At 43.5% G+C, this 23,787-nt stretch overlaps 1 protein-coding gene across 1 annotated transcript in view; it reads left to right on the forward strand.

The window, feature by feature from the left end:
• adcy5 (adenylate cyclase 5) overlaps positions 1–23,787 on the forward strand; it is a gene marked incomplete at both ends in the record, with an annotated part of 131,089 nt that overhangs the window by 80,666 nt on the left and 26,636 nt on the right. Inside the window, 6 exons of the mRNA XM_080753049.1 lie at positions 2,062–2,183; positions 15,362–15,473; positions 18,036–18,163; positions 19,088–19,246; positions 19,906–20,047; positions 22,854–22,991. Coding sequence (XP_080609175.1) covers positions 2,062–2,183; positions 15,362–15,473; positions 18,036–18,163; positions 19,088–19,246; positions 19,906–20,047; positions 22,854–22,991 — 801 coding nt within the window. The remainder of the gene's footprint in view (positions 1–2,061; positions 2,184–15,361; positions 15,474–18,035; positions 18,164–19,087; positions 19,247–19,905; positions 20,048–22,853; positions 22,992–23,787) is intronic.

The raw sequence follows: 23,787 nt of genomic DNA on the forward strand, positions 1-23,787 counted from the left end.
CTGTTTTCCCATAGTGTTTTAATAGTATCATGTATGGTCTCTTTTTCCTGTGTAGGGACTCAAAACGCAGTCTGATTTACTACAATTTAGCTCGTATCCTAGCATCCCTACTCTGCATCTGGTTACACAAATACGGTAGCTTTGACATTCCAAACACAATTGTAACTTTAGCACCTTAACATGTCCTCATGGCTTTACTGTCAATGCAGCGTGGTGTTTTGGAAAAAGCTCTGTTGTCTTCTTGCATCTCTCCTTCAATGCAGCCCGCTTTGGGCTGTGGGCAATATAACTTAACTTAACCAGTTAACCATAAGGTAGGAGGAGAAAAGGGTGTTTAACTTTGTCCCTCATTCACTTAGACACTCTCCAAGGTTTCTTGCGCTCCTCTGTGTCTCTCTCACCAACACAGCTTCCATCTGACACGTCTGTGTCTCTGTGAAGAACCGTTCCCTCTGCTCAATCACTCTCTTTGACATCAGTGCACTCAATTATACTGTATTGGAAATGTAAATAGCACAACCAAACAACCGGACAGAAATCTACTACTCAGCTTCACTATAAGTCCTTAATACTCTTAATAAAAAATGTTGTACCCACACTAGCATAGGACCGATTGACAGGGGGAGATACAGGGGTCCCTGATGTTGCGCAACTGAAAATAGCAGATACACAAGTTCACAACGTGTCGCGATCATGTGACGTGCGTGCGACACGTGTGACACTGGCGCACAACCAAGTCCACATCATGCTTTAGGATAAGGGGTCCTCCTGGTTCACTCTCAAGCACGCTCGTATTGCAGCAGCCGTCACACTTCCCGCATTATGACGTAATAAACAGCCATGTGTCATCAGGGGGTTAGCACACACATCAGGTGTGGGGACGCATGCAGAACGATGGGGGGAGGTGGGGAGATGTGATTTTCCATGCAACTCTCTCCGTCTCTCCGACTGTTTGACTTCCGACTCTCTCGATCTCGATCTTCTGCTCTTATTTTTGTAAATGTTTCCCCCTCAAACTCTCTGCTCTCTCTTCTCTAAACCACTTAGAATTATTTATTGCTTTAACTATTGAAAACTATCTACGAGCTCACAGCGTGGCACCGAGTGCTGCGCTGCGAGCTTGTAGATCTGCAATTCTTTTTTTAAACGTGATTTTTGATCATCTTTTTAAAAGCGAACATTTGTAACTCAAATAATTGTTTCTCGGTGGTCCCTGGAACAAGATATTTTGAGATGGGGGTCTGCGGCCAAATACATGTAATTTTGGGGGTTCTTGACATGAAAAGGTTTGAGAACCACTGATTTAGAAGACATTTATAGAATCGGGTCAAAAATATTCAGAAATAGCAGATCTACAAGCTTGCAGCGTGGCACTTGGTGCCGTGCTGTGAGCTTGTAGATCTGCTATTTTTTAATAGTTAAAGTTATACCATGTAACTTTTTTTATAAAACAAATCTTAAAATTGTCCTAACTGTTAAATCGCTAAAGTTTTAGAACCCCCACTCCGTTATTTTCAGCTTCTAAAGCCTTCTCTTTATATGTTTTCTATGAGCCGTGAGGGGGGGAGAATTTCGCGGCAAAATTGCGTCATCACACTACCAATCTGCCAATCACAGCGAGGGTTATACACTGCCGGCCAATCACAGCGCATCTTGGAGTGGGGTCGCTAGGGCGGCCATATTTGTAGTCTCCCGTGTGTTTCTATACTCGGGTGCACGGTAAGCATGGGTGAAGGAGTGTATCTCCGGAATGGCTAAACGCACAGCAACCAGGGACCCCTCAAAAGATAGATCTCGGCGAGCTGGAGGCAGACGCGGGGGTGTGAGAACCCAAAAACGGCCGAAAGACGCGGACGTGACCGAGGTTTGCTATAGAGCTACTGACCACAAGTTGAGCAACTTACACAGTATAGCTTTAAAGCTTAAAATAATGGTTAAAGTGGTTGAAATCTAAAGTGTCACAGATTTGCGTTCAGGCCTAAATGGGCCTTTTCACCGAGGTGCTGCCATGGTTTCCTTCCCCTGACTAACTCGCCCGTCGTTTTGCATGCTATCCACCAGGAACGCCTCCTGCTGTCGGTGCTTCCCCGCCACGTTGCCATGGAGATGAAAGCCGACATCAACGCCAAGCAGGAGGACATGATGTTTCACAAGATCTACATCCAGAAGCACGACAACGTCAGGTAGGGGGGGTGGGGGGTGGTATGAACTATGAAGGCCAGAGGTAAACAGCCGATCTACATGCTCACAACGTTGTGAGCATGTGATGCATCCTGGAAGAGCAGTGCATATCGTCGTTGTCGGGTGAAAACCTTGTATGTCCAAAACCGTTTGTTTTGTATTTATCATTTTTAACATGATTTAAACTAGCGAAAACAGCCGATCTACAAGCACACAACGCCTCGCACCGCGAGGCGTTGTGTGCTTGTAGATCAGCTGTTTTCACTACTTTTGAGCGATGGCCATATGATGAAGCAGTGCTTTACTTGTAAAACAATTACAAATTTGAAACTTGGAGATACAAGGTTTCTGCCCGACAACGACGATATATAGATGTGCCATTTCAAAGCTTCGGCGTTTCATGTACTTTTCCTGCATTCGTTTTTCGGGAAATACTTGTTTTCCCAGGTTCTTTTCACTGTTTAGCCTTGCTCATTCCTCTCTTTCGTTACTGAAAACAAAAGGCACTTTTCGACACCTCTTTTCATTAGAAATAAGAATCTGAGCAGCATTTACGTAACAACACGTTTACAAATGCCCTCCTTGGTCCCTCTTAATGTTCTACCAATCCCCTGAAAATCTACTGTTTTGCCATTGGCAGGACTTGTGAAGCTTTGGAATGGCACATCTGTATGTATCACCGCACACACATGCGCACACACACATTATACACTTTTTCCATCATGCAACAAACTATGATTTTGTTTACAGTATTTTCTGGACTATAAGGCGCACCTGACTATAAGGCGCACTGTCAATGAATGGTCTATTTTCAAACTGTTTTCATATATAAGGCGCACCTGACTATAAGGCGCACATAATAGACGCTATCGTTGCATTATGCATCCAACAGATGGAGCTGTGCTAAAGGGAATGTCAATGTCAATGAATGATCCATATATAAGGCGCACTGGACTATAAGGCGCACTGTAGTTTTTTGAGAAAATTAAAGGCTTTTAAGTGCGCCTTATAGTCCGGAAAATACGGTAACTATTCAATGATCTGTCAGATGCTGGTCATTGAGATGTAATTGTTGATGTCAAGTTTCCCTCTCTCCTCTTTTCTGGTCTTGTGTACGTATTACCACGTGCTCCCTTCTTGTTATCACATTTATATTGTCACAATGGAGTGTCACAAAGTAGAGGATATATTTTATATATAGACCATACGTCCTCTTTTACCCGGTCATGTGCTCTTTTGGGGGCCTGTCCGTTTTTGATTTTTTTTTTTTCCTTTTTTTCGCAGGTGTTTCTGTGTATCATAGCTCATTCAGTGGTTAATTACAATTCACAGTTTAGGCATTTAGCAGACGCTTTTTAATCCAAAGCGACTTACGATAAGCAGGTAATACTTAGTTAGTTCTGAAACACACTCGGAGAGGTAGAGTTCCACCCAGAACCCCGGAACGTGTATTATTCAGCGCTCAACACATGCCCTGCGCTCCCTCACTCAGATCAAAGCAAAGGCTTGCAGCACTGAGCCGAACGAATGCAACGCGCGAGGTGAGAGCTCTCTGTGAGTGAATGGAAATTCCGAAACGCAAATGCCATTTCACCGTGAAATGCAGAAAATGTACCACCAGTGTTTTTTGTCATGGTCGTGACCAATAGGAAGCAAATATGACTGTCTGCAAAGCTGGCACTTACGTGACGCAAATAACGGTTCTAGACCTGCAAGCCCATATGAACTCTGCAAAGCACAGGACAGCTGTGCAAGGTGAGAGCTCTTCTTCAAATTAAATGAACCGAATATTTTGTGCGATCTGGCAAAGCAGAAGATACGGTGGTTTGAAGAATGTCTTTTTCTAAGATAGGTGTGGGGAAATCGGAATATTCATACAGTCAACAGGCATACTTTAAAAAAATACATAACTATTAAAGAGCAAATTTCAGTGTCAGATCTTTATTCTATTTTTTTGTTATATATTATTTTGACATCTGAATTTTCAATTCAAACAGATGACAATACCTCTTATACATCGCAGTATCAATATATTGCCCTGCCCTACGGCAGGCCTCGTGAACCGGGAACGTTATCTGGTATTGCATTATCCCACGTGAACAGGTCAGAGCTCTATCTGGCAAGTGAATTATCCCAGAATGTGTGGAATGCCGTCCCATAGGGGCCAAGGCAGCTAATGAGGTTTATTGGACTGTATCACAGTTCATGGTGCCATGGGGGCTCAGACAGAATTCACACTCCCCCACGCCAGTGTCGCGCACAAGAATAGAATTGGAATTGTTTTATTTTTATGTGAATTAAAGATCAAATGGTGATTGGGCCATAAATTCCTTGAATCCGGCTGATTTTGTAGGTTCATCCAGCTGTGCTTTAAAAAAAAAAAGAATTATTATAATAATAAAAAGAAAGATTTCAGTCTGGCTTAAGGTCATATATCATGTAATGGAAATATTCATTGACTAATTACTTCATCTAATATTGGTGTTTATCGTTTGTGTAAGCAATTTGTTGCCCGGAGAAAGCCATTATAACTTTAGTCAGGTGTTCAATGATTCCACAGGAGAGATAAACAGACACAACTAAGTTTGGCACCATCTTGTGGAATGTGCAGCCACTACATCATGATTATACAGAGAGAAAGATAAGACACAGCAGAAGAAGCAAGCTATTGTAGCACTCCTTTCAGATCTAAAGTGTTTGAAACCACATGGCTCCCTAGAGTCTGGTCACGGCTGTCCTCAATAAACAAACAGGTTTTCATCTCCCTTGATATGGTGATTATAAGAGTTTGGGACATTGCTTTATAAGCTCAACAGTTAAACTTCATAGCACAGGCTTTTTATTTGTTTGTGTGTTTGTTTTTTCTGGGGAGGGAGGTGGGGGGGTGACGATTTCAGAGAGCAATATGGAGCATGTGACGGCACTACTGTACTCCTCAGCAGTCAGCAGCACGTACAAAGGATTCACGTGTGTTCAACTGCACACGTGCACAACCGTTGCCTGTCGTGGATTTATGGATATCTTTTAACATCTGCAAAATACCATCGTAAACCCAGCCTACTTAGCGGTAGTGAGACAGCCATGCAGCAACACATTTGGAATGAGTGTAATCAAGAGCCCTAATGCCACGGAGAGGTTACTCTTTACATAATTGTAAATTGGACAAGACTTGCCTGTGATTTCATCTGACCCCTTGACTCTAGAGCACACACTGAAGCACGCTAATGAATAAAGAAATGAAGAAATGGAGTGGGGTGCCGGGGCACAGTCAGGGGCGTCGCACCAAATTCTGGGCCCTGGGTACAAGGATTCACTGCGGCCCCCATGAATGTTCCTCATAGGGGGAGGGGGTTTAACCCATTTAGACTGGGAATGCATTATTACGCATTATTGTGTGCATTAACTATTGAAAAATAACAGATATACAAGCTCACAGTGCAGCACCGAGTGACACACTAAGGTCTTTTGAAAAACCTATGTTTCTATGTCAGTGGTACGCAGACCTTTTCATGTGAAGGACCCCCAAAACGATTTGGCCACGTACCGCCATCTCAAAATAGTTACAAATGTTCGCTTAAAAAATACATACCGGTACAGTATTCAAAGATTTGCACACATTTTCACGACTTTTCTAAAATAGCATAGTATAAAATTATGAGGGCCCCTCCACCTTGGGCCCTAGTAACCCAGTCCCCCTTTCCCCCCCTTGTGACACCCCTGGGCACAGTGTCCAATCATGCTTTGGCCGATTCGGGGAACTATAGGTGGTAGATTAACAGCGACGTCGGTCTAAGCTCTTCTGAGTCGGTGTCCGGCTGTGACCAGGCGGGTAATGGCTAGCTAACAGGGCCGGGGCCGGTCAGGGAGCTAGAGCCATGGCATTGGCTAATTGGGGCTCCATTGAGAGGCCAAATCACAACAGGAAGAGGAACTGACAGCTCCCATTGCTAAGACTGCTGAGAAAGAGAGAGAGGGGATACGAAAGAGGGTGGAAAGTGGAAAGATAAGAGAAGAAAGTTGGTCATATACATATAGAATTTAGTGTGTGTGTGCTGTATTTAAGGCTACTCTACCTGCTCTTAAGGTCGTTGCACACTGCTGCGTTTTTTGGCTGAACATAGGAGTGAATTTCGGAGCACGTAAATAAAGAAATCAACCTCACATTATATGTCAATCACGTTTGCACTCTGCCGCCCGTTTCATATTTATTTTCTGACCACTGGGTCCCTTGCTCTCTATCTCTCTCTCTCTCTCTCTCTCTCTCTCTCTCTCTCTCTCTCTCTCTCTGTCTCTCTCTCTCCTTGCCCTGAAAAACACATTTCACAACGAAAGAACGCAGCAGTGTGCAACCAGCTTTACTCAGGACTATGTTCTTAGCCACTGCCAGAGTGCCAGTGCACTTGCTGTCAGTCCACTTTGGTTTGTCTTCTGGATGAGAACAATATGCCCTGCGGCTTTCAGCACGGATGCCAAACGGCATTATGGGCCGGATATTTTGATGCTGCCTGCCTGCCCTCTCAGGGTCAGAGTAATGTTCTGAAATAGTACACCATGGTGGTTCATGTTGCTTTTGTTACCAGTGTCTGGGCCAGTATATGTCCATTAATCTGACATTGTGGCTCACAGAGAGAAGGTTGCGTAAAAGCTAAACAGTGATATTTACCTTGGGTTTTTATGCTCTGTTCGTGCAGCGCCTGCTTTGTATCTTGTGCAGCGAGCGATGTGTGCATGTGCACACACACTACGTGCACGTACTGTATGTGTGATGGAGGCCTTTTTCAAAGCATCTCAGAGATTGTCTGTGGTAGGCAGGCCGGTGTAAGTAGACACTGTCCAGACATTAGTGTGTCGTGTGTGTTCGGGCCAGTGTCTGCAAAGGAGCACTGAAAGAGCGATGAAAGGAAGTAATGAAAAATATTATAAAATGAAGAAAAGAAACGTTAAAGGACAATACCCGGTGGTTTGTTTGGTTTTTGAGGAAGACATTGGTTTCCATTCTTTTCAGAAGAGTGTCAAAATCAACTTGCATAGACATGAAACTCGCTTAAAATAGGTAATCTAGCACACTAAATATTGTTGTTCTTTCAAAGTTACATTGTTGTGATTTAATGCGTTTTTCTTAAAGGTCTGCCAAAAACGATTGTCCCTGAATCAAAGACTGAATTATGACATTGTATGTTATATTTGGCCTAAGCTGTGAATAGACTCTGATGCGGCGTAATGACATGGGTACGGTCCTTTAAGAAGGAGTAGAGGAAAAGAAGAGGAGAAATGACAGACTTTAATCTGGGAAAAGAGGAGCAGAAAGATCTGGAGATTGAGAAAGACAGAGAAGGTTTTGTGTGTGCGTGTTTATGTGTGTGTGTGTGTGTGTGTGTGTGCGTGTGTGTGTGTGTGTGTGCGTGCGTGCGTGCGTGCGTGCGTGCGTGCGTGCGTGCGTGCGTGCGTCTCGGAGTTAAACGGCCAGCCAGCAGATAAAGGGCAGCTGGTTGGTGGCAGTGCCAGCCCGGCGCTGGAGGAAAGGAGGTCACAGGGTCAGGGCTTGCCAGCACAGCACAGCTTTGATTCTGCTGAAAGCTGACTCCAGACCAGACTCTGCCTGTACTGTAGCTGTGTCAACAGGAAATGGGCCTGTCTCAAACTCTTGTCACAGTGTCTCTCTCTCTGTCTCACTGTGGCTCTGTCTGTCACTGACTGTATCTCCCTCCATCTCTCCCTCTCCATCCCCCCTCTTTCTCTCTCTGTGTTGCCCTTCCCAGGTTAATTCAGACCACTGCGATTTTTCTCCACAACAGTCTCATGCTTAACCATAATAAACATCCATATTCTAGGGGGAACATTAGCCCAAACATTGCATGACAAAAATAGCTTGCAGATTGTCTATTTTTGGCAAAGAGATTTGTTGTAGAGTAGACGGAACAGAGCGGTCCAAGTGCAGAGCCAACAGCCAACTGTTACTACATCTAGAGAGGGTTTAAAGGTACTACACCATGAATTTCACATTTTTCAATTCTTTGGTCTTCCCAGTGTCTCTTCAAAAATTAATTAATTCTAACAGTACTCAGGGCTCATTTCCAATTTTAGTCCAAAGACAGCGCCCCGTTGCCAACAAAGGGCATTTTGGTATTGCATCTGAAACGGCTTGGAATTAGAGACAGACAGAACATGACATTTCAATATCCGAGTGGTTGTTTAGGCTAAAACCTGTATAAAACCGTATTATGGACCAATATTTATATAAAAAATATATTTTTAAAAGCATGGTGTGGCTCCTTTAAGTGGTTTGGGTGGCGCACTGGTACAGAGCCATACTCCACTCATTCTTAAAAGCTGTCAAAATGCCTTATTCTCGGGACCCTCTTCTCCCAACTGATTGCTGTCACTCCAGGGCTGAACCAAAGCCCTGGGATGTAACACTGTGTTCTGGTGAGTGAGTCATCGCCTAGGTAACGGTTAAATGGAGCTTACAGATACAGACCCTTCGTAACTCCCTCGTTCATTCCTTGTTCTTGATTTCCTCCTACCCTCAGTCCCAGAGCTCTGTGGCATGTGTTACTGACTGTGTTCTAAATAGGACTTAAACTATCAATTTGATGTCTTAGTGTTGAATCTATCCGAATAATGGAGATGGAGAAGCACGACATGACGCTAGTAAGTCCCTGCCACATGCGTCATGTCCAGGCTGGGGGGTGTACCTGTACACCATGACTGGGGGATGACTTGTACATCAAGCTGCCTCACGCTACAGTAACAGGAGATGTCATTTTATGCTAAACTGATGTTTTTAATCGACTAAATCTTGAGTATCCACTTAAGTCCTATTGTATACTTTGTCACATCAACTAGAAAAAGGAAAACCCCATGCTAAGAAAAGCCCATGGTATGTTTTTTCTTTTCTATTTACTGTATGCTGGGATGTTTTTATGGAATAAAGCTATTCATTCGTTAATTAATTCATGCATGGTCGATGTTAGAAGCATAGCTTTATTTATGTACAGTACCGGTATATTGTCTGAACCTCTTAGCAAGAGGAAAACAAACACTAACGGATTTAAGTGCAAAATTCACTGCTCGCTCTAGGCTTGCTCCTTTCTCTGACGTTAGCCTCCCTCTGTCTCTCTCTCTCTCTCTCTCTCACACACACACACACACACACACACACACACACACACACACACACACACACACACACATTCTGCGAGGCACAATAGTAAATCTCTCTAAGACTCACACGCTAATGACGGCCAATCTGTCCCCATGACAACTGGCCATACCACTGCTGCTAACCAAAGTCATGGCCCGCCTGGTAGCTCCTACACATCTGTCATTCACTTTAGCTACACTTGACTCACTCTTGCCAGCGAGGGGACACTGCAAAGAAAATATTTGATTAATCTTGCAATTGTATAACCTGGAAAACCGGTTCATAAACCTTTTCTTTTGTTGGTTTATGCAGATCAACATCATGCATCCTTAATACACAGATCAAAACATAACAATAGACCTCAACATAAACTCTATGTTTTCATGTGTGGATTGCGGATGAAAATTAGCAACTTTGCTAAATCCGGTGACATGGCATTCATGTACAGTAATGTCCATTAATATGCATTGTCTCGTCTAAATAAACAAATAAAGTAAAGTAAATCAAATCCTCACACACATATTGTTTCTGTTTGGGCCGCAACCTTGTAATCTCCATAATAGAGATATATATTTTTTTTTAAAGATCCGTAAAACCTTTTACCATTGTGAATTTTGCAAAACTGCGAAAATAGCAGATATACAAGCTCACAGCATGTCGCTATATGTGACGCGTTGTGAGCTGATATAGGTTACTTTTGCTATTTTTGAGAAATTAAACGTGAAAGTCTGTCTGTGGGTATTATAAATATTTTAGCTAAATAAATCTTCTGCACCTAAAAAAACACATAAATTATGGAACTTGCACAAAAACAAATTTATTCTTTACACATATAAAACATGTGATGTGACAATGATCTCTTTTGTTTTTACCATATTCTCTATCCTCTTTCCATTCATCACCTCTTAAATATACAAGCTCACAACACAGCGTTTCATGTCACGTTGCGAGCTTGTAGATCTGCTATTTTCACTAGTTCCGGTCCTGGGAAAACATTTGATTTCTCTTTTGGCTCTCGAGACTAAAACGTTTGGGAACCACTTAGTTAGATAATTGCGACCGTAGGTCGCACTTACTATCAAAACCTGCACAAACTGTGAGTGAGTCAGTCAGTCAGTCAGTCTGTCCGTCTGTCTGTCACACCTCACACGTCACACTATTGCCCTGCTCATATCTCCGCAACCGTTGCCCCGATCCATGCCAAATTTTGCACACACGCTCATTGGCTGCCAAACTACAACCTCCAAGGACCCCCGGAGCTCCAGGGACCCCCAGGTCCCTGGGGGACCCCCAGATGTAAAAAATGACCAAATGACCACCCCAACGGGGCTGCTCACGGGGAATTCCCGGGGACCACCGACTCCTGGTGCTCCAGAACGGATGCAAAAGTGGTGGCGCCCCCAGTGGAGGACCCCCTCCACTGCAGCTCACATAAAATGCCGTAACTCGGGCTAGGAGGGTCCGGGAGAGCCGGGGCCGGTACCTATTCGTCCGCCAAGGCAACGCGGACACCCCACCCCTCATTTCTCACATGGCCCTCTTCTAGCGCCACCATGAGGCCGATTTTTAAAACACATTTTTGGACACTGCTCCTACAGTTTTTGCCCTAAAATCACGCAAATCGCTACACAGTATGTCTACACTCATCCCATCACCATGAATCTGTCCCATATAGCGCCACCTTCAGGCCGATTTTTAAAAACACATTTTTGGACACTGCTCCTACAGATTTTGCCCTAAAATCACGAAAATCACTACACAGCATGTCTACACTCATGTCATCAACATGGATCAGGAAGATTTTGGAAAAACACATTTTTGCCCTATTTCTGGAGATAAGCAACCTACGGTCGCTTATCTCCCGATTAGGGAGTCTTACTGGTAGTTATTAGGTGCAGTATAAGCTTTATGTTGATAATTTCCTGGTGAGCTGCTAGAATTGTCCTTGTGCTTCTGTCTTAGATGAATTATGCCTTTAAATAAGTGTTTCAGAGACATGTTAGTCTTACAGTGAGTGCACAATAAACACAATTCCTGATATGTCACCATTACAAGCAGCACAGCAGCAAAAGAGTCGAAAACCAGTGTCCAAGAAATAGAATATGTGTTTGTCAAAAATATACTTGTACAATTAGTGTGGTGCTATGTGAAGAAACAAGACACATGCGATGAGATGAGGCCCAGATGCCAGCGGGCTTTTTGTTGTCTCTGTTCTTTAAATAGTTCCTAAAGTCAGTGGTGGAAGAAATGGTTTGAAGTCCTTTCTGGGGGAGGGAGGAAGTGATGGAGCCAGGTCCCAGCAGGGGAGGGGAGAGCTACTCTTAAATACTTTGTAGCAGTAGTTGTAGAGTTCACAGCACAGGCTGGCTGCGGGGCATGCTGCTGTGGACATTCATCATTGGACTGTTTCGGTTCTCAGAGTTTTCCTATTAGTCTTCTTTTGAAATCCACCGCCTTGAACCTGTTCTTGAAACAACATCTCTCAATCTACAAGCTCACAATGCGTTGCTTTATAATCTTATAGACCAGTGGTTCTCAACCTTTTCAGGCCGTGACCCCCAAAATAATCATATTTTAACTGGGGACTCCCCCCACCCTGACCAGCACTAAGAGTTAAGGCATTACATTTTGTATAACATGGTTCTATTGTGAAAATAGCTGATCTACATGCTCACAACGCCTCGCTATTTTCACAAATTCTGCCTCTGACAATTTGGCCAATGTTTAATTTGTCATAGAGGTATTAAAAAGTTCTTGAATTTTCACTTTAGAAATGTGCAGATACCCTCTATACACTTAAACGCTATGTTGGTTTTGTTTACTGTTGAGTGAGATAACAATGTTGCATATTAAGTTAATCATTTGGGGACCCCCCGAAATAATTTGGGGACCCCCCTGGGGGTCCCAACCCACATGTTGAGAACCACTGTTATAGATTGCCTATTTTTGCTGATATATGTATATAGAGCGAAAACTGGAGCTACTATAGCACTTAGGGTTTAAGTGGTTAAATGGCCATCAAATGAACCTGCTCTTTGATGGAGGGATGAGGTCAATATTCAGGAGTCTTCAGAGCTGTTGGGGGAATGCAACAGGAACATGTGCCTACAGAGGATAACTACTCCTAGGACTGATAATCGTGCATCTTTTAAAAAATATTCCTGAAAGGTTCACATTAATAGGACCATATAATAAAGCATCAAACGGCAAAAGGTGATCCAAGTAAGGAACAATATTGTGCACTTGAATCTGTGGTACAAAAACCTGAGCGCATGAGATGACTTTGAGCGCGAGCAGGTCACAGTGTTGTGGTGAACAACCAGAGGCGTCAATTGGGTATATTGCACGGTATGGCAGCTGCCATACCTTGGCTCCAGGGGAAAAAAATAAAATGTACTCCTTAAAATAAATTCACCAATGTCTCTATGACAATCTGTGTTGATTATTCAATTATTGAATCACTTTAAACTAACTACAATGCAAATGGTTTATTCTCCGATTCAGTAGGTCAGCACAGGTGCAATGTATCATTGTTAATTAGCAGCAGCAGCACATTCTTTTCAAGTGTGGCAGACAGTTGTTTACTTGTGCCTGCGGTAAAATAATACTATCTACTACTTACTATCTACTACTTAGCTGTTGCTAAGGTATGGCAACATGACTGGTGTCATGCACACGCGCCTTCGCATGCGTGCATGACCCCAGTCATGTTGCCATACCTTAGCTTTTGCTGAACTGACGCCACTGTGAACAACGCAAGTCTTTCAGCGCCAGCAGGCTACTTGGGTTTGTCTCCCTCAGTGACACACAGTGCCGCCTGACTCTCTCTAACAGCTAGCTGTTGAGCACATTACTGTGTAGCTGTCAGTCCGCTCCCATTGTCTCTGCGTCTTTCACAGGGAAACTAAAGTCACGGAGTCAGATGAGATCATCTGCCCTGTTGTCGCGCCGGTGTGAGGATAGCAGTGAATGTGTCCGCCCCGCAAACAAGCCCTGCCGCCGTATCGCTTTACACCGTTCTCAGGAATAGATAGCTGACTTTTCACGTGCACGTAGTCACTTGCATTGTAGCACATTGTGCGTGAATGTGTGCGCTCGCACACACGCACATGCGCGCACGCGCGCACACACACACACACACACACACACACACACACACACACACACACACACACACACACACACACACACACACACACACACACACACACACACACACACACAGGTTTGCATTAATATTCTTGTGGGCACATAAATGTTTTAGAACAGCATTGAAAATAGCTGAATGTAGCCAAAAGATTGCAGATTTACAAGCTCACAAGGCATTGCGGTGTGGTGCATTGTGAGCTTGTAGATCTGCTATCTTTTGGCCGAACAACAGCTTTATTAGGCTACCACAGGTTCACACAAGTAAAAAAGTGGGTGAAATTAGTTTTTGCTAGTTTTATCGTATAAGTATGTATGAATAAGGAATAGAATTTATGGTCTTGCGCAGCTTTCAGCGTGCCGCGCAGACCTTGTGTTTATGCTTGAAGCACTGTTTTCCCCCTCTGTCCAATCGGGTGAGTCGAAGGCAGACTCAGGTAGTGACAAGTGGTTGTAGCAATGTGTATCATTGATTATTGGGAGAATCCACTGGCTGCTGGTCGGTTGAGCACAAAAAACGTTTATCAGCCGCCAGCCATACTTTGGTGTGACCGTGCCTTAACAGAGTATTTATACATTGCAGTATTCATTTAGGAAATTGGAGTACTTTTTCCACCACTGTCAGTGGCCACGCAAATGTGGCCATTCTATCATATTCACAGTTTACGTGGAGGCAGTGCAGTATATTCTGCAGGTCAGCCAACCACATGGGACTCACGATGGTCCAGTGATAATCAGTCCTGTCATCCAGGTCATTTGGCATCAGTTGTTGCCATGGTTGCACAGGTGCAGCCAATACAGCTGGCAAATACAAAACAAATCTACTGTCTGAAAAAACATTGATTTCCAACCTTTTTCATTGCAAGGACCATCAGGCATCAGGTGCAGACAAGTTACATAATTAGCAGAACTCCGAGTCCAAGATTATGGCCAAATGTATAATATACAGTTAGCTCTGGTCCATCGCGTCACCTCACGCATCGCTCCCGGTGACGCTCTGACAGACCCGTCGGGAAACGGCTGGACTCGAGATTGTCGGCCCCTCCGAGCGCTCAATACCAGTCAAAATAAACAAAACCGTTTCACTACTCACCAAACCAAAGGTCGTTTTGCGCTGTTGAAAGTCTATTCTCCGCGGTGGTGAACCCCTCAGCACCCCACCTACTCTGTAAAATACATTATTTTTGTCATGAAATAAAGTGCATCCAACTCGACCGCCGCTTATTTCCGGGTTGTGAACCATTGTATCTGTGGTGGCCGCTAGGTGGCTCGAGGTGGGTGCGTTTTTTTTCTTGACAAAAATAATGTATTTTACAGAGTAGGTGGGGTGCTGAGGGGTTCACTACCGCGGAGAATAGACTTTCAACAGCGCAAAACGACCTTTGGTTTGGTGAGTAGTGAAACGGTTTTGTTTATTTTGACTGGTATTGAGCGCTCGGAGGGGCCGACAATCTGGAGTCCAGCCGTTTCCCAACGGGTCTGTCAGAGCGTCACCGGGAGCGTTGCGGGAGGTGACGCGATGGACCAGAGCTAATATACAGTATACAGTGTATAACATTGTACAGTGTGAATTTATGGCACAAAAATATACCATTTACAGCAATCTTTTGCGTTATATATTTTTTACTATCGCAGTCTTTTGCTATATGTGTATTATACATGTTGTTATTGCAATGATGATACGTGTTTGATATATTGTGCAGCTCGAGTACATACTGTATACAATGCAGTAGGAGCCCTACATCCAGAAATGTAACTTTTTATGATCCAAATTCAAAAGTTTGTCAAACTCAAAAGGAGTCGTTTTGCGCCGCGAGTCAAAGTCAAAGAAATCACAGAGGACTACTTTAAATAAAATGAATAACACTCTCTTTCTCTCTGTCCCTATAGTATACTGTTTGCAGACATTGAGGGTTTTACCAGTCTGGCCTCCCAGTGTACAGCTCAGGAGCTGGTGATGACGCTCAATGAACTGTTTGCCCGCTTTGACAAACTGGCTGCGGTGAGGATCCAATCACACATACATGCACGCACGCACGCACGCACGCTCCCAGATATGGGCTTAATTTTGATGACAAGTAAAAGTAGCCTACCTCAAAATTGTACTTAAGTAAATGTACTTACTTACTGTATTTACTTTACACCACTGATAGCAGTTCATTCACAACTGTCTGTATCCACGTCCAACTTTGATCGGCTGGTTCAAATAGATCCATCATTTAGTGGGGTTTATTTTTTCAGTCAAAGGACCAGGTGGACCAACTGTGGGTAAAAACGAGCACTTGTGGCTTTTTATTCCTTTTGACCCTGTGGTGTCCACGTTATCCCCGCCCGCAACTTAATAGCATTGTTTAAACTTAGGTGCAAAATGTGTCCCAATCTCACTGAGAGCCAGTCATCTCGGAAAGTACAGCTTTAGACAGGGACTGAAAATACCTTTTTTTTTTTTTTTTCACTAAAATGTGATAAAGCCACTAAAGCATTTCATAAATTTCAGGCTACATTTCACTTAAACGCCAGAGCTTAACTCTGCATGTAAATAAGACTTTTTTTAATTAATGTGAGAGATCGTCAGGTCATTTGCAGGTTAGACATTTATTTAAAACTTGAATATCTCAAAAGTAGTATTTCAGCATGGCATCATTCTATAAGCCATATCTTCAAAACTGTTGGGTCAATCTCCACAACCAATATATCATTTTGTAGCTATGATCCCCAGCTGTCAAATTAAATGAAAAAATGAAAATGAATAAAATCCAATGACTGGCTCCCAGCCAAATTGGGACACAAATATGGCAGAACTTCATGTCTTTCACAAATATTGAAAGACAGCCTGGAGTCTGGACTCTGCTAGAGGACTTGCAGCCCAATAGCCTACAAAGCTGTGAGTCCGTGTATAATATTTTTGTATAAAAAGTAAAATGCATGTTCAATAATGTCTCACTTGACTGGAAAAATATCACCACCTACTGCTTATTTCATGAACTATCTCCCAAAAATTGCACATTTAACAGTGGATGGAAACAGGCAAAATGCGCATTTTCTTTTTTCGACTTTCTGACGATTCACTTCCTATATTCCAAAACGGTTGGATGGAAACGCAACTATTGACACTTTTAAGTCTGTACAAAGTGCAGACAGTCAGACAGGCACACACTAACACTCGCACACGCACGCACGCACGCACGCACGCACGCACGCACGCACGCACGCACGCACACACACACACACACACACACACACACACACACACACACACACACACACACAATTTGTCTTTTGATCCCTTTGGTCTCTCTCTCTCTCTCATCTGTCTGTACAACAGTGGGTCTGATTGTTTTTATACAGAGCATGTGCTCCAGAGACACTCAGGTGGCTATCATAAGAAGCTGCCCTGCCCCCGGGACACATACATTACAGTACAGTACAGTACAGTGCAGTACACTGTACACACACACACACACACACACACACACACACACACACACACTAGAACCCGACCCATATATCGGTTTGGCCATTATGTGACCTTTTCGCTGACAATAGTAACCGCAATTATGCAGCCTCCGCCAAGATCCTACAAATATCCACGTACTGTACTGTACGTATGCCCTGGTCTACTCTGCAGCCGATTACTGCACCCCAGTCTGAAGCAGAAGCCCACACGACACAAAGATTGATGTTGCTATCATCAAACGCCCTCTGGATCATAGCTGTGGGGCGTCACAAGGGGGGGAAAAGTGGGATAGCAGATCTACAAGCTTGTAGATCGGCTATTTTTTGGCAAAGAGATTTGGTAGAGAGTGGAAAAAAAGACTGTATCAAGTACGTATATTAAGTATGTTTTACCAATAGAGGGTTTAAATGCTACTGGATATGCAGCTCGGCAAATAAAAGGTGACTTGATCGCAGTGCATGAGAGAGGACGATTTCACGATAAATTAAATCTCCACAATACGATTATCGTGAGTGTTTTTTTTATCACGATCAGCGATAATATCGTCCCATCCCTACATCTGAACCTCCTACGTATGAAGAAGTGGGACCTGGTAGACAGTACAGCATAGGAGTCTGAGCAGATTGTTGAACATCTAATGACCACCTGCGTCCTGCAGACCACCTTAAGCTGGCCTCTTCGACATAGGACATAGGACATAGGACATAGGGCGTGGCTACACAAAAGAAAGAAGAGGATGCATGACAACAACGCGCTTTCAGTGTAATGACTGTGCTTACTGCAACTTGAGTCGTTCACAAATCAGTCTGTGCTGTTCGCGTCCCTCAGCTGTTTTGTAGTGAAAGGTGTCCAAATTAACCCTCTTCTTTGAACCGATGCAGAAAATCCAAATCACAGCGGAACACAATAAGCACTTAATTGTAATAAGATGATGAAGTGAGTTTTTGAAGCAGACTTTCATTCAAAACTCAGAGTTGTTATCAAATTGAGTACTGCCTGAAAATTGAACGTGTGTGCGCGTGTGTGTGTGTGTGTGTGTATGTGTGTGTGCGCGTGCGTGCGTGCGTGCGTGTGCGTTTGTTTCCTGGCTACATCTTTGCTTGGCAGGAGAACCACTGTCTACGGATTAAGATCTTGGGGGACTGCTACTACTGTGTGTCTGGGCTGCCCGAGGCACGGGCCGACCACGCCCACTGTTGTGTGGAGATGGGAGTGGACATGATAGAGGCCATATCGTGAGTATTAAACACAGCCTGACTGCCTGCCTGCTGCACTCTTTTGTTTTAATCCAGGGGACTTCAACAGGGGGTCCGGGACCCCTAGGGGGTCCTGAGAGTTACTAAAGGGTTCCTCCAAATCTTTGTATGATAGGATAATTATTTTAAATGAGCAACTTGAACCCTCACATCCCTATTCCGAGGAGAACTTTAGCCAAAAATAGCAGATCTACAAGCTCTCTACGCCTCGCGCTACGAGGCGTTGAGAGCTTGTAGATCGGCTATTTTTGGCAACTAGGGTTGTTGTTGAGGTACAAAAGAGCATCAAAGAGTATCAAGTATCAACGATTTAAGTGGTTAAATATCTGAAAAAAACACATTGGGCATCCCCATATGAAGTCCTGTTAGATATGGGCTTAATATTGATGACACAGGGATCTCCATATATGGGCATAAAAGGGATTCTGTTTGTGTGGTTCCCCTGACATCACAGTGATGTCAGAGCATGATGTCAGAGCGGCAAACCCATAGACCGTAAAAAAGCGTACACGGACAGACGGCCGGATACATGTTGTGCCGTTTCTCATGCTAAACTGCGATAAATCAGGCTTCAATTGAACAAAATGTTCACTACTCAGAGATAAAGTTTATTGATGTATTATAATTTATAAAGTCGCGCCACCATGAGGCCGATTTTTTGCAAAACACATTTTTGGACATTGCTCCTACAGATTTTGCCCTAAAATCACGCGAAGCGGTACACACTATCTCTAAAGTCATCAACATGGATCTGTCCCATTTCCCATATTCCCTCCTGATTCGCTACGATTGCCTTCTAAAGTTTGTGTATCCGATTAGGGAGTCTTACTGGTGTATTATAATTTATTAAGTCATGGTTTGTTTGTTTTGACCTATTTTCTCCCTGTGTGTTCGGTACGGCAGGCTGGTGCGGGAGGTGATGGGCGTCAACGTGAACATGCGCGTGGGCATCCACAGTGGCCGGGTGCACTGCGGGGTGCTGGGACTCAGGAAGTGGCAGTTTGACGTCTGGTCCAACGACGTCACGCTGGCCAATCACATGGAGGCCGGGGGAAAGGCCGGGTATGTCTGTCTCAATTACCATTTACCTAAAAAAACTAACCAGTCTTATTACAAACCAGTGTGCCCATACCACATGTCTCACACCATAGAAATTATCCACCATTAACATATTTGGACAGGGGACTCAAATCTGTGTCACTTTCGATTTGAACCACTTTAACCATTATTTTATGCTTTATCTATTGAAAAATGATTTTTAATAAATAGCAGATCTACAAGCTCGCAGCGCGGCACCGAGTGCCGTGCTGTGATCTTGTAGATCTTGTATTTGGCTGTGGACCCCCATCTCAAAATATTTGAGTTACAATTGTTTGCTTTTAAAAAGATATATATATAAAGAAACATTATTTTTTCAAAAATGGCAGATCTACAAGCTCGCTGCGTGGCCTCGGTGCTGCGCTGTGAGCTTGTATATCTGCTATTTTTCAATAGTTAAAGCATAAAATAATTCCAGGCCTAAATGGGGGTTAAACAGAGACAAGGAATGAAAAGCTCAAATGTGAGTGTGTGTGTGTGTGTGTGTGTGTGTGTGTGTGTGTGTGTGTGTGTGTGTGTGTGTGTGTGTGTGTGTGTGTGTGTGTGTGTGTGTGTGTGTGTGTGTGTGTGTGTGCGTGCGTGTGTGCGTGCGTGAGTGTGTGTGCGTGCGTGTGTGTGACCAGGCGTATCCACATCACCAAGGCCACCCTGAACTATCTGAATGGGGACTACGACGTGGAGCCTGGCGCCGGCGGAGAGAGGAACGTCTACCTGAAGAAGCACAACATAGAAACCTACCTCATCGTGGGCTGCAGCCAGAAACGAGTACAGTACCCTCACTTTGTCTCTACTGTGTGGTCCTGTCCGTCCCACTTAACACTTCCGCTGCTAAACACGTCCAGGAACGTCCAGTAAGCGGCTAATCTCCATAGGCTCCTATTCAATCGCTGATGCGGCTTTATCTCGGAATCTACATCCAACCACTCTTTTTCACGCGACACTAGGCCGTGGCGGTAGGCCGCGGTTAGGATTTTCATTTCGTCTGAAGTCTGAAGAGGTGAGTCTTCAGACCACTGCAGAAGCTAAGGAGTGAGTCTGCTGTTCTAAGTGCGGCAGGGAGTTTATTCCACAGTTTGGGAGCCAGGAGAGCGAATTGTCTAGGACGAGTGGAGTTTTGTCTTGGCGTTTTTAGGAAGGGTTCTGTCAGCATCCCTGTGTTAGCTGATCTGAGTGAACGGGTGGGGTTTTAGGGGTCGATCAGACTTTTCTTTGGCTGCTTTGAAGGCCAGCATCAGTGTTTCGTATTCTGTGCGAAACACTGATGCTGGCCTTCATCATGTAAAAATGTCCCATTTCAAAAAACTTTTGATAATAGCAGATCTACAAGCTCACAATGTGTTGCATTGCAACGCATTGTGTAGCTTATATTTATATAGGGCTGAAGTGGTTAACGTATGTTTTGTAATAGTAATCAAATGCTACAAAGTAACTAGTAACTTAAGTTTTCAAATACGTAAAACATTTTCTGAAATAGTGAAAAGAGATGATCTGCAAGCTCACAATACTCAAATAAAGTTTCTCAAAATTACAATAGAGTACAGTACCTCGGTAAATCAAATGTACTTAGTTACTTTCCACCACTGTCTAAATGTACACCTGGGGCTGAAGCCAGCTGTAGATCTGCTGTGCATGTCTGCGTAGATTATTTTCTTATCTTCGTCAATGCTTCTTGGGCTAGTAGAATGGTTGCGTGTGTGGAGGCGAGAAATCAATAAGCTAATGTTGTTACTTTGATACAATAAACCATCGTACAAAGTGTTTCATCGGTAACATTAAGTTCAACACCGGGGCGCCGTTAATGGCAGAGCCATATTTCACAATGAGAACAGGCTACAGGCAGGCTCACGGTGTTCATATATCTTTATTTATAAACTGTGGGAATCCTTCCCATGCGAATTGTGTGTCGGCGAGCGGTGGATTTATTCTCGTTCCACTGCACAAGCTTGGGTTTATTTATGTCCACACATGCTCTCATCAGATATGTCTGTGTTCTCCAGCGCTATAACAAGCCACGGCTAACAGATAACATATTGTCGCCGTCGGGTTGAATAACCTTGTATGTCCACAACCGTTGCTTTTCAGGAAATGGGGGAAAAAAAAATCTTCCAGTTGATCCAGTGTAGTTATTATTTAGTCACAAGCTAGTGTTAATACTTTGCATTGGTTCAATATTTACAGTATAAAGCCCACAGGCAGACTTAACTCTGAGTTTCCCAGAATTAGCAAAAATAGGCAATCTACAATGTCCAAGTTGTAAGCTTGCTGCTTTTGTACTACACTCTGGTACGATGAAGTAGAGCAGGGGTCTTCAACGTTTTCAGGCCAAGGACCCCTTGGCTGAGAGAGACATGAAGCAGGGACCCCCTCTAAATATTGTATACATGTGTGATACAGATTTTCATCGATTTCATAAATGTTTTTGACAGCACTGTCATCACTCTGTTAGATTTGTGTTAATGTGTTTTTCTTTCAGACTTTTAACCACTTAAATCGTCGTTACGTACTAAACTTTGACCTTTCATTCTGTACTTGGTCTGCTCTTCTTTCCCCTCTACACCAAACCTATTTGCCAAAAATAGCCGATCTACAAGCTCTCAACGCCTCGTGTCGCGAGGCGTTGAGAGATCTGCTATTTTTGGCTAAAGTTCTCCTCAGAATTGGGATGCGAGTTTTCAATTTGTTGATTTTAAAAGAATTATCCTATCACACAAAGATTTGGCTGCCCCCCCCTTAGTAACTCTGAGGACACCCTAGGGGTCCCGGTCTCCGGACCCCCTGTTGAAGACCGCTGAAGTAGAGCATTATTGTATTTATGGAGACACGAGGTTTCCCTACAGCTACGGTATCATGTGAAATGATATTCTGTTCCATTGTTGCTGCTCCCTCTGCTGCTCTCTTGTGTGGAATGGCAGACTCTGGGGAGATCGCATTACTTAACTTCCTCAGTTCAGTGTTTATTTGAAATAATTAGCACGGCCGTTTTGCTGCACTTTCACCAGATCGGTTGTGTAACTTTGTGTTTGGCATGGTCATAGCTCGAGAGACACAGAGTAGAAGGAGACCATCTGCCATTTCTTACACTAATACCTAAAGCAGATTTGATTTATTTTGCTGGCATTCTCGCTTGGGGTCATATATAACCCCCAACAGTAACTTGCAAGAAAGCTTATGCTTAAAATAATATTAGTTTTTCAACTTTTTTCTCATTGAATAGAAGGCATTGCGGAGAAGGGAGAAGAACAGGAAATGTTACGGCATTCCATAGATCCTTATGTCTATTATGGTATTTCAGCTAATGTGTCTGAGTGAAGGAGGGGATGATTCTATGATGTCATTAACTCAGTGTTTTTCAGTTGGGCCTATTGACTCAGAGGCTTTCAGCTTTCATGAAGTAACCAAAAATACACTGGGAAGGCACATTCGCACATTATAACCACACCCGGGGGTCTATTAGAGTAATGTTTACTCCATAGACACATATAAAACAGAAAAAGTACAAAATGATGGCACCACCTCTTCAAAGTAACATTTCAGTAGCACTCATGCTAACACCCTGCATTGTTCACTGCAGAAAGAAGAGAAGGCCATGATAGCCAAGATGAACCGCCAGAGGACCAACTCTGTCACCCACAACACAGGCCACTGGACTGACAGACCATTCTACAACCACTTGGGGGGCAACCAGGTCTCCAAGGAGATGAAGAGGATGGTAAGAACATGGCACCAGATTGGACCACTTTTTCACCCTGTCTTCATGTAATTGATTCCTCGTAATTGAATGCTCGTTATGAGACTCTGCACTCACTGTGTCTCAGAGGAGAGGTGTGAACAGTTCGACGGAAATTGTGCATCATATAATGAGCGTTATAGTGAGGACCATTAAGATAAGGTTGAAAATGGGTGAAGTGCTTCTCCAAGCTGTTGTTCAGTGAAAGGCCAGCAGACAGTCTTATAGAGTCTCCCAATTAACTTTTAACAAGATGATGAATGTGCGTTCATTAAAAGTGCAGCAAGGGATTTTAATTATTATTTTATTTTTGGTCAAAATAAGTGTTAAATAGCTCTACTGTATATTCCGATAGCAATCATTGATGTAGACTGGAGTGTATGTTCACTCTTTAGTACACAGAAATAACATTTTGAGGTCGGGATACCAATTTCATCCAATCAGAAGAGAGAACTCATGATGAGTTGATGGTGAGGAGACTCCTGTTAGGGCCCACCCAGACTATAGCGATATCTAATAAGATCCGGGATCGTAGATCGTTGGTGAACAAACACGAACAATGATTCATAAACTGTAAGAGCTTTAGGATTTAAACGTTTTATTTTAACCAAGTAAAATATCACTTACTCCACCTTTAAAGAGTCTTCTCACTCTGTAGCAGTCCTGCAGTGTTTGGGGATGTAGATTCGCTATAAGTAATACATCAACTCCAGGTTGACACATAAACATTAAGAGATAGATTCTGTATCTTTTCTAACTTTGGGTACATTTCCACTGC

Source organism: Nannobrachium achirus (genome assembly GCF_963921795.1).
Source record: "Nannobrachium achirus genome assembly, chromosome: 22".
In the NCBI taxonomy this organism is placed as follows: domain Eukaryota; kingdom Metazoa; phylum Chordata; class Actinopteri; order Myctophiformes; family Myctophidae; genus Nannobrachium; species Nannobrachium achirus.